Raw genomic sequence first — 12,214 nt, 5'->3', positions numbered from 1 at the left:
TCATCTCTCTCCGCTGGGGTGGCTGCTTCCACACAGTGAATAGGAGTCCTCCCTAGCCGACTGAGAGCCTGAGGTGGTGAGTGGAGGGGGGGATTGATGTAAGAAGAGGCTGCAGCCTGCAGAATTGTGTCTACCCCTGTGCTGGTCTATGGTGGGGGGGGGTCAGTGACTGTAATTGCTATATCCACCACTCCCTCTCCCTGCCATGTGTATTGTGTAGCTGTCTGACCTGATTGGGGGGGGTTGATGTAAGAAGGGGCTGGAGGAGTGTGTCTACCCCTGCCATGTGCTGGTCTGGGGGGGGGGGGGGTCAGGGTGATTGCTGTGTCCCCCTCCCCCCTGCCATGTGTATAGTGTAGCTGATGGGGGGGGGGGGGGGGTTGATGTAAGAAGAGGCTAGAGTATTGTGTCTACCCTGTGCTGGTCTGAGGGGGGGGGGGGAGTCAGGGTGACTGCTGTGTCCATCACCCCCTCCCCCTGGCATGTGTATAGTGTAGCTGACCTCATGGGGGAGGGGGGATTTCAGAATGCAGATATGTCCTATATACAGGACGCAGATATGTCCTATATACAGGACGCAGATATGTCCTATATACAGGACGCAGATATGTCCTATATACAGGGCGCAGATATGTTCTATATACAGGGCGCAGATATGTTCTATATACAGGACGCAGATATGTTCTATATACAGGGCGCAGATATGTCCTATATACAGGACGCAGATATGTCCTATATACAGGGCGCAGATATGTTCTATATACAGGGCGCAGATATGTCCTATATACAGGACGCAGATATGTCCTATATACAGGGCGCAGATATGTCCTATATACAGGGCGCAGATATGTCCTATATACAGGGCGCAGATATGTCCTATATACAGGACGCAGATATGTCCTATATACAGGGCGCAGATATGTCCTATATACAGGGCGCAGATATGTCCTATATACAGGGCGCAGATATGTCCTATATACAGGGCGCAGATATGTCCTATATACAGGGCGCAGATATGTCCTATATACAGGGTGCAGATATGTTCTATATACAGGGTGCAGATATGTCCTATATACAGGGTGCAGATATGTCCTATATACAGGGTGCAGATATGTCCTATATACAGGGTGCAGATATGTCCTATATACAGGGTGCAGATATGTTCTATATACAGGGTGCAGATATGTCCTATATACAGGGTGCAGAATCCAGGCATGTGCTGTATACAATAAATATTCTTGAGAAAATGGAAAATAAATTGTGGGTGTTTTTTCATTTTAAATGGGGGGGGGGGGGGGGGTGCCAGATGTAGGATCCGCCCCGGGTGCCAAATGCTCTAGGTACGCCCCTGGAGGAGGGTTAAAACTGCCATCAGGTTTTTATGCCATCTCTGTTTCATTATGGAGATCTCCCTCTACTTCCTGTTCTGTAGACTCAACAGGAAGTGATAGGATATCTTGTCATTCTTATGCCACGTACACACGATTGGACATTCCGACAACAAAATCCTGGATTTATTTCCGACGGATGTTGTCTCAAACTTGTCTTGCATACACACGGTCACACAAATGTTGTCGGAAATTCTGAACATCAAGAACGCGGTGATGTAAAACGTGTACGACTAGCTGAGAAAAATGAAGTTCAATAGCCAATGCAGCTCTTATGCTTGATTCCGAGCATGCATGGAATTTTGTGCGCGGGAATTGTGTACACATGATCGGAATTTCCGACAACGGATTTTGTTGTCGGAAAATTTGAGAACCAGTTCTCAAATTTTTGTTGTAGGAAATTCAGGCAAAAAATGACCGGTGGAGCCTACACACTGTCAGAATGTCTGACAACAGGCTTCCATCGAACATTTGTTTTCGGAAATTTTGATTGTGTGTACACGGCATTAGAGCCTACCTACAGCTTTGCCATCACTTTAAATTGTTTGGGAAAATGTACATGACATGCTGCCACTGTCAGTGCTGTGTACTGTATGAGCTACAGTACATACAGTTTACAGCGATGTTCTGGAAGCAGCACAGAGACTTCCTATCCCATTGCTGGAGCTAAACCGAGTGAGTTCCACCATTCACTGGAAGCCTTGTATTTTTAATAATGAATGCACAACTTCTTCTGATTGGCTGTTTGTGACATCATCCAACCGACTCTCTACCTCAGCCTTTCAGAGGATGCCTTGTGTTCATTGATAGGATACAAGGCTTCCTGTGAATGGTTAATAGCGCTAGCCAGACATAATTTTGTTTTGGAAACAGGACAGTAAGTCTTAGACCCCTTTCACACTGGGGGCGTTTTTCAGGCGTTTTTCATGCACTTTAGCGTTAAAAAAAGCGCCTGAAAGAAGCTGCAACTGCAATCCCAATGTAAAAGCCCGAGTGCTTTCACACCAAGATCTCTTTCACACTGGGGCGTTTTTCATGCACTTTAGCGTTGAAAAAAGCGCCTGAAAGAAGCTGCAACTGCAATCCCAATGTAAAAGCCCGAGTGCTTTCACACCAAGGCGCTGCGCTGGCAGAGCGTCAAAAAAATTCCTGCAAGCAGCTTCTTTGCAGCGCTTTTGGAGCGGTGAATACAACGCTCCTAAAACGCCCCTTCCCATTGAAATCAATGGGAAGCGCTTGTAAAACGCCCGAAAAACGCCTGAAAAACGCTATTGGCAGCAGCGTTTTGTGGGCGCTTTTAACCCTTTATTTGGCCACTAGCAGGGGTTAAAAGCGCCCCATTAACGCTCAAAAAACGCTGGTAAAGCGCTGCTAGTTTAAGCGGCGCTTTACGAGCGTTTTTCGGGCGCTGACATTTCACATTGGGACTGCAGATGAGGCTTCTTTCAAGCGCTTTACAGGCGCTTTTTTTAACGCTAAAGTGCTTGAAAAACGCCTGAAAAACGCCCCAGTGTGAAAGGGGTCTTAGTGCCATATACTGTATAAGCACCTCAACTCTGGAAGGTTTTATCCCTTCATAACCAGGCCATTTTTTGCTATTCAGCACTGCGCTAATTTAACTGGTAATTGCGTGGTCATGCAACACTGTATGCATGACCATACAGTGCTGCATGACCATGCAATTACCAGTTAAATTAGCGCAGTGCTGAATAGCAAAAAATGGCCTGGTTATGAAGGGATAAAACCTTCCAGAGTTGAGGTGCTTATACAGTATATGGCACTGAGACTTACTGTCCTGTTTCCAAATTTAAATTATGTCTGGCTAGCGCTATTAACCATTCACAGGAAGCCTATAAATGGAAAAATACAGAACATTTTGAAAAAAAAAAACTCAATATTTTTTACTTTCTGCTCTAAAACATATCCAATAAAAAAAATGTCTTCATAAATTTAGGCCAAAATGTTTTCTGCTACATGTCTGTGGTAAAAGAATGATAGGTTTTGACTGAAATAGAGTCTACAAACAAAATTTTCCACATTTTGTCATGTTACAACCAAAAAACATAAAAGTATTTCATTGGAATTTTATGTGGTAGACCAAAACAAAGTGGCACATAATTGTGAAGTGGAAGGAAAGTGATAAATGGTTTTCCATTTTTTTTACAAATACATTTCTGAAAAGTTTGACGTGCATTTGTATTCAGTCCCCCTGAGTCAATACTTTGTAGAACCACCTTTCGCTGCAATTACAGCTGCAAGTCTTTTTGGGGATGTCTCTACCAGCTTTGCACATGCAGAGAGTGACATTTTTGCCCATTCTTCTTTAGAAAATAGCTCAAGCTCTGTCAGATTGGATGGAGAGCATCTGTGAACAGCAATTTTCAAGTCTTCCCACAGATTCTCAGTTGGAGTTAGGTTTGGACTATAACTGAGCCATTCTAACACATGAATATGCTTTGATCTAAACCATTCCATTGTAGCTCTGGCTGTATGTTTAGGGTTGTTGTCCTGCTGCAAGATGAACCTCCGCCCCAGTCTCAGGTCTTTTTGCAGACCTGAATAGGTTTTCTTCTATGATTGCCCTGTATTTGGGTCCATCCATCTTCCCATCAACTCTGACTAGCTTCCCTGTCCCCGCTGAAGAAAAGCATCCTCATAACATGATGCTTCTACCACCATGTTTCATGGTGTGGATGATGTGTTCAGGTTAATGTGCAGTATTAGTTTCCGCCACACATGGCATTATGCTTTTAGGCCAAAAAGTTTAATTTTGGTCTCATCTGACCAGAGCACCTTCTTCCACATGTGTAATGTAACAAAAACTGTGCTGCCCAAAACAATATTAGCTGCCAGCACCGCAGACTAAGGCCGCGTACACACGGGCGGACTGTCTGGCCAACTTAGTCCGTCAGACAATCCGACGGACAGTCCGTCCTACTTTCGAATGAACGGACTTGACCACACACGGATGCAAAACAGTCCGTCGAAAGTTTGCGTGATGACGTGTACAGCATGTACGACGGGACTAGAAATAGGAAGTCCAATACACAGCAATGCAACCTTTCGCCGTGTAAATCCTTTCTGAGCATGCGCCATACTTAGTCCGTCGAACTAGCCTACTCACGAGCGGATTGTCCGCTGAAACCAAAGTACGACGGACAATATTACGGAAATTCCAAAATACTTAGTCCGCCAGACTGCACGCTGAAAAAGTCCGCTGAAGCCCACACACGAGCGGACTGTCCGCTGAAATGTGTTTCGACGGACTAAGTTGGCCAGACAGTCCGCCCGTGTGTACGCGGCTTTACTGCAAAAATATATAACAACACTAATATAAATAAAGTGCAGCGCTATAGATTTTAAATGTGATGATTCCAATCTAACCCTAAATCAATAAAATAATATTAAATATCAAGTGAAATATCTTGAAAATTAAAGTGACTTCTGTGAATTGACTGCGGAAATCCACCACCACATGGAGAGAGGCTTACCAGATATTTTGGACCCAACTAGGTATATACCTAATGAGTCACACATGTTTGTTGGTGTAAATACACCCAGGAAAACAGCTGACAAACTTCCAAATTCCCATGTACACCAGAACGGACAAATAATGACCCAAAATGGATGATGTAGATATCCACCATATAGGATGACTGAGGACGGTAGTTCTTCCCTGTATAGTGTAGACCAAAAAGAAAATACAGCCTCGTAGTGTGATACCGTTTTAAAACATTTATTACAAAAAAGCATAAAATGGGTACTCACATATATAGAGGCAAATATAGGCATAAAATTATGATCTGGCAAGGCAGTGGCATCAGAGAGCTATCCCGGAAGTGGGTGCAGATACCTGTACTGTACAGGTACCTGCACCCCCCTCCCCCCTGAAAGGTGCCAATTGTGGCGCCAGAGGGGGGGAGGATTTCAATGAGCGGAAGGTCCACTTTAGGGTGGACCTCCGCTTTAAAGAAAGTCTGAAACTCCCATCTCCCTGAATCAATGCTAATTTTCAAATCTAAAAAATGTACACTGCTTGCATTGGACTCATATGTTAAACGAATCCTGCAGTTATTTAGATTCAAAGTGGAAAAAAAGTCCCGCAGAGACTCTGGACTTCCATCCCATAGCCACGCCCTTTTGTTGAATATAAAATTTGTCATTAAGGCTGGGTTCACACTGCTGCGGTGTACGAGATCGGATGTGATTTGCACCGCACTGCAGTGCAAATCACATGCAATCTCTGTGCGATGCGATTTCAACCATACAGATAGTATGGCTGAATTTGCATCGCATCCGGCCCAAACTCGCACAGGACCCTTTTTTTGGTCCGCAGCAGAATTGGATCAGACCAGAATGGGGGTGTGATTAACTTTTCACTGACATTCCCCGCAGTTCGCATAGGGCAGTGTGAACTGCCGCCAGGAGGCATGCGATGCGGGAACCCGCAGTACATTCGCAGCATTTCCGCATCGCAGCAGTGTGAACCCAGCCTAAACCAAAAGTAATTATGGCCGGTAGCAAATTCGAGCAATTCCATTATGTACTCACTTTGATTGTACACAATGGAAGGGTCTCTTTCTAAAAAATGTCTAACTGCTTCCAACCCCAATGGATGGGGAATGCAAGTATACATCGAAGCCACGTCAGCCGTGGCTAACAGACAATTTCCTTTGATCTCTATCTTTTCCAGTAATTGAATAGTAGGACTCGTATCCCTCAAGTAAGATGGAACTCATTTCACTAAGGGCTGTAGAAAAAATTATATTCTATTCTAGACGTTACTGGATCTATACCGCTCACAATGGGGCGGCCTGGTGGGTGGATGGGATCCTTATGTACTTTAGGTAGATAATACATTGTAGGTATCTTATCCTATCCTGTTTATGGACTTTAACCTTCTTCCACATGTTTGCTGTGTCCCCCACATGACGTCTCGCAAACTGAAAACAGGACTTCTTATGGATTTCTTTCAACAATAGCTTTCTTCTTGCCACTTTTCCATAAAGGCCAGATTTGTGGAGTGCACAACTAATAGTTGTCTTGTGGACAGATTTTCCCTCCTGAGCTGTGGATCCTCTTGGCTGCTTCTCTGGTTATTGCTCTCCTTGCCCAGCCTGTCAGTTTAGGCATGTCTTGATAGGTTTACGGTTGTGCCATACTCTATCCATTTTTGATAGATTGAACAGTGCTTCGTGAGATATTCAAAGCTTGGAATATTTTTTATAACCTAACCTGCTTTAAACTTCTCCAAAACTTTATCCCTGACCTGTCTGGTGTGTTCCTTGGCCTTTATGATGTTTTTTGTTCACTAACGTTCTCTAAAAACAAACTCTGAGGGCTTCACAGAACAGCTGTATTTATACTGAGATTAAATTACACACAGGTGGACTCTATTTACTAATTAGGTAACTTTTGAAGGCTATTTGTTGCACTAGATTTAAGTTAGGGGTAACAGCGTAAAGGGGGCTGAATACAAATGCATGCCACACTTTTCAGATATTTATTTGTAAAACATTTTGAAAACCAGTTATGCTTTTCCTTCCACTTCACAATTATGTGCCACAAAATCCCAATAAAATCCATTTACATTTTTGGTTGTAACATGACAAAATATAGGAAATTTAAAGGAGTACTGTATGAATACTTTTTCAAGGCACTGTATATATACTGGAATTTTTTTTTTTTTTAATATTACTAATGTTAGTGATCAGCGACTTAAAATGGGACTGCGATAGTGCAGTTGGCATTCTGACACTAACTGTCACTGACATCTCCAGTGGCACTAATAAGTGATCAGTGATAATACTATACACTGTCACTGTGATAATGACACTGGCTAGAAAGGGGTTAACATCTAGGGCTACCAAAGGGTTAAATGTGTGCCTAACAATGTGTATTGTGTGTATTATGTGCTGCTTTTACTAAAGATCTCTTTGTTTCTTATCCCTGATTGGCAGGGATAAGAAACAAAGAGATTGTTCCCTCTGGGCTGTGATTGGACACAGCTGATCAGCAGGTCCCAGCTGTGAATTATTGACCGGGACCTACTGACAGATTCCTGCTGTGTACAATCATCTACTGTATAAACCCAGAAATAGGCAGTGAAGTATCAGTAAATCACTTTGCCTGTACAGGCTGCCCATCTGCAGCACATTGCTGGCAGGTGGTCCTTAAGTGGTTACAGAAGTAGGTGGTCCTTTAGGGTATACAGAAGCTGTATACCCTAAATGTTTGGTTTATTGTTATCAATAGGGTCCTTTACAGTAGAGTAGCTTAACTTACACAGAAAGCCCACAAGACAAGACTAAGGGAGAAAAAATTGACTTTTGTGTTGAAGCTTCCCCTGCCTCAGTACAAAAGCTGTATGTTAATATGGAGAATATCTTTACCGTGCTTTTAGCTGTCAATATGCTTTTACTGCCTAGATCTCTCGATGTGGAAACATCTCATTTAAAGGCTTCAAGATCTACTCCTGCCAAGAATTTGGGATTAATATCAGTGAAAGTAGAGGGAACACTGAGATTTCAGATAGTTTATTGCTTGGCCATTTTGATGGGGAGGTAAGTGATGAAATTTAATCTTTCCGTTCAGAGTTAGCAGGCATAAATAACCTTTTGACAGTTCCACTAAGACCAACCCGTCCGCTATGCTGTTGCCATATCAAAAAACAAGGCGAGTATAGCTCTAAGCTGTGGAGACAAATTTGATAAAAAGTAAGATTCCCGGCTTCACTTTTACTCATGTCTCAATCCTTCAGCATGTTTAATAACGGCAAAAAAATATTGTATTTTATTAGCTCGACTAATAATAACACAGTGTTTTTTTGTCCTGGAGCATATAGGTGATGGCTTGAACTGTATTTCATTATTTCACGCTCTCTAGGGATTAGTGCGATATACAAAATCTTGGGGATAAGCATAGCATACAGAATATATATATATACTACTTCTGGGAAATAATTCTTGGTGCTTGACATATATGGCTTGCTGTATGTGCATTAGAAATGGGTCAAAATCCACTCCAACACTGGCTTAAAAGTGAACTTGAGTTGAACTGAAGTCCATGGGTTTTGAGGATGATTCCTCTTTATGTCCTGCCCTGTAACCACACAAAAAGTGAATGGTTTGTTTTCCAATGAGGGCACTGGCAGAGGTTCTAATCCCCCCTCACTCTATTCAAAATTAAAATAAACTTTTCAATATGATCAGTACTACAAGAGTGAGGCCCGGAACGGAAAAGACAGAAAAGAAAAAGTAGTGCAGGACCGGGCATGACCATGCGTTTAGGGGAGACAATGCATGGGTTAATATGAAGAGATTAGATTAGAGGGGAGGGGACAGTGAGAAAAGTCCAAGGGGGAGTGGTAATATATAAGGAGGAGGCAGGGCTGGGCTGGGAAACAGAAAGTTGTGGAGAAAGAAATGAGGAGGCAGTTTTTGAGATTTATTAGTATGGCCACCAGGCTGCTTATTTCAAGGGGGTGGGGCTCCACGGGTGGGCGTGGCCTATACCGGCGGCTCGAGATGGCACAAGATGGCGGTGGAAGGACGAGCTGACAGTGTGCGAGGAGGAGGAGCCGCAGGAATGCGAGCCATCGATGGAGGCAAGCGAGGCGGCTGTTGGGGTTCCAGTCAGCCTGGTAAGTCAAATAATGTCTAAATGTTTTTCGTTTAAGGGCATTGCAGGACTTGTTGGGGGGTTGGAAAGGGGGGTGCAATGTCGGCAGTAGTTGCTCCTCTTTGAACAGAGGTGGTGGATGCTGGCCCACAAGTGGCAGGCGGTGCACCTGCCAGTTTGGGGACAGTGGTGCAGTGGTGGGGTTGTCAGGTAATGGTAGGATGGAGATGGTAAGGATTGCAGATGCAAAAAAATAAAATAAAAACAAAATAAATAAAAACAAAATAAATAATAAATAAAAATAAATAAATAAATAAAAATGTGAGATGTACGGGTGCTTTGAGGGTCCCCTGGGAACACAATTAAATAGGGGGTCCGGGATGCGATTTGAAAAGGCAAGTGTGTGGAGATCTTCTCGTTATGACCACCTTTTAAAAAAAGAAGAAAAAAAAAAGGGGGGGGGGGAATTTACATTTTAAGTGTATAGGGTCAAGCAGGAAGATCAAGGGAAAAAGGATGAAGGTAAGAGGAGGTACCGATCGCTTTTGCCGACGGCAGTAGCCATTATGCGATTGTCATGGGGGAAGAACCCGAACATGGTTCGGCGTTGTTCTGTTATATGTAGGCCATTGGTAGGTGCACATGTTAAAAAGGGGGATCTGATTGGCTACGGGATGATGAGCAGTTTAGACTGCGCAGGTCGGTATGGCCGTTTCTTAATGGGGATCAAAGGATAGGGGCTTCTGGATGCAGTTTCTGTAGTAGTAGAGGCAACTATACCCCCCTCTAGGTGGTCGGCTGAAAAGAAAGGGGTGGGTTGGCAGTGCAATGTGAGCTCCTGTCAGTTCAGTTAAACACAAGTGTTAAAAGGGTGGGGGGACCCATCCATTGTATTGTGGCTTCACGTGAGGACAATGTACAGGCGAGCCTAGTCACACAAGGGATGACTTTTGGAAGGGGGTGAAAAGGTTGCAGCCTTTCATAAGTAGATACGGAAATAGCGAGGCTGCTTGCCTCCGGGCTTTTTAATGGGGTCTACAGCGGGGGTGGTACCTGAGAAGGAACCAAACAAGTTTTGCCTCGTTTCCCCACTTATCTGTCGAAAAAAAAAAAAAAAAAGAGAGTTCTGTCATCCGATGCAGTGCACTGTGTCCGATACTTCACGTACACAGCTATAAGGTGGGTTAGGTGTGACGGAAAAGGGGCGCCTATGGCAAACTAGGAATCCGTGTTCCACTTGCTTCCAGTTTATTCGGAGAGCTTTGGCTGCTGGATAGATGCTGGCAAGAGGAGGTTTTTTTTTTTTTTTTTTTTTTTTTTTTTACTTGGAACGATGCCTGCCCATGGGTTTCTCAATTTAGTGGGCTATGGTTAGATGTTTAGTTCTCTACCGGAGTGGGGGGGTAGAGACGTGTCGGTCCCTGATTCAATCATTCATGGCTTGGACGTTTGTGTGTTGGGCCGCCTTCCTCCGATGTGTGTGCGATTATGCTTTATACATTGCAGCACATTGCAGGTAGGTTCATTAGTGCCATTGGCTGCAAAACACAGGGGGCCGACGAGGGATATTGTACTATTTTGTTCTGGCATTGTGATTGTTTCGGGGGTTACGGAGGGTCATCTGTCGGTGACCAAGTTGGAGGTACTATAGAAGGGGGTGTGTGAGGCCCAGGGACGGCGTGAGGTACAGTTGAGGACTTTGCATTCATTGCTTGGTAAGTTCAATTTCACCTGCCGGTTTTATTCCAATGAGCGGGTTTTGGCCGACAGCTGCCGTCTGCTACAGTGGGGGTTTCAGGCCCTGGATAATTTAAACAGTTAAATGCGGAACATAGGGCGGGTTAGAAGGTTTGGTACGAGTTCTTGGCCACATATAACGGAGGATAGGTGGATGCCAGGTCGATGGGAAAAGAGGTCACGAACACAGCGGGGTAAACAGGTTTGGGGGAAATTTCTCTTTCAGGGGCAATAGAGTGAGGAAATTTGGCCCCAATTTTGTTGGGTGGAAGTGGGGTGTTCATTCGTAAACTTGTGCTATTGGAATTTTTCCAGTGGTTCTGGCTATGGAGCTGGGGTAAGGGTCATGCAGGAACCTGACACGGAGTTGAATTGTGATTATGTGGGTGTGGTTACGTGGTCAACCACATGTCCGCATTGTCACAACTGGTCATACGGCGGCTACGCCATTTTGTGTTGCGTTAGGTGCAGTTGAACATTTTCTATATGCTATTCATCTTGCAGGCTTCGGAAACATGGGGGGCTTACTCGTGCATCTATTTTCGGTGGGATAGGTTCAGAGAGTTAGCCGGACACAGAGGGGGAGGAGTTCCCTACTTGGGCTGGATAGGGGAGATGGCATTGGAGTCACCACGGGAGGTAACAGGGCAGTCAGCCAGTGAGTCCACATGGGCGGCTTATGTGAAGGTATGAAAAGAAGGGTGGGTTGTTCGGTGCAGGAGTCTGAGGTCGAACATGGCTGTGTGGGGGGTAAGGTTGTTGGTGGTACTGTGGTTCCAGGAACTTGGTAAACTGGGTCGGTATCTGCCATCGAGCGGAAACTGGTGGGTTTTTGGCTTTTGTTTAACCTGCTGTGCAGGGTGGATTGAAAAAAGGAGTTTGGGTTGGACAATAAATAAAAAAAAATAAAAAAAAATGATCAAAGGGTTAGAGGGTTGGAGGTGCTGCTGTTTGTGTTACCAGGATTCAGAGTAATAAAAAATAAATACATCATAAAATAATAATAATAAAAAAAAAAGGGATAAAACGGTTAGGGAGTTTCTAGGGTTTGGAACAGATGGCATGGGGGGCAGTTCATGTGGCACAAGGCTGGGAAGTATTGGTCGAGGTTCCAGTTCAGGTGGATGTTCTGAAAATGCCACTGGGACGCAAGGTTGGATGGTGCAGAATACGCTTCACACTCCTTCCACATCGGGGCAGCTTTAGAAGCTGCCAGATGTGGGTTGGATGAGGCGGCGGTGAGGAGGAATGGTAGGTGGGAAGCAAAGCGATTACGCACTTACCTATGCCTTCATGTGGTGGTGGAATAAATAATAATAATAATAAAAAAAAAAAAACATAAACACACGAGTGGGGGAGTAGTCTGTACATACAAACTGTGTTGTTTGTGGTATGGGGTTACATTGGTTTACTTTAAAGTTGGTGCTGCCTTTGTTTGCCGTTTTTTTTTTTGTCCAGATGGAGGACTT

General features: G+C 44.2%; 1 protein-coding gene across 2 annotated transcripts in view; it reads left to right on the top strand.

The window, feature by feature from the left end:
• Nucleotides 1–12,214, top strand: part of PKHD1 (PKHD1 ciliary IPT domain containing fibrocystin/polyductin) — a 975,887-nt gene that overhangs the window by 553,845 nt on the left and 409,828 nt on the right. For both annotated transcript variants that reach the window (XM_077489019.1, XM_077489018.1), the window contains one exon: nt 7,817–7,951. In XM_077489019.1, coding sequence (XP_077345145.1) covers nt 7,817–7,951 — 135 coding nt within the window. The remainder of the gene's footprint in view (nt 1–7,816; nt 7,952–12,214) is intronic.

This window comes from Lithobates pipiens, unplaced genomic scaffold (assembly GCF_037356315.1).
Source record: "Lithobates pipiens isolate NorthernLeopardFrog02 unplaced genomic scaffold, aLitPip1_a1.2 Scaffold_18, whole genome shotgun sequence".
In the NCBI taxonomy this organism is placed as follows: Eukaryota; Metazoa; Chordata; class Amphibia; order Anura; family Ranidae; genus Lithobates; species Lithobates pipiens.
The sequence above is the reverse complement of the archived record's forward strand: the minus strand, read 5'-3'. Positions and strand labels throughout refer to the sequence as shown.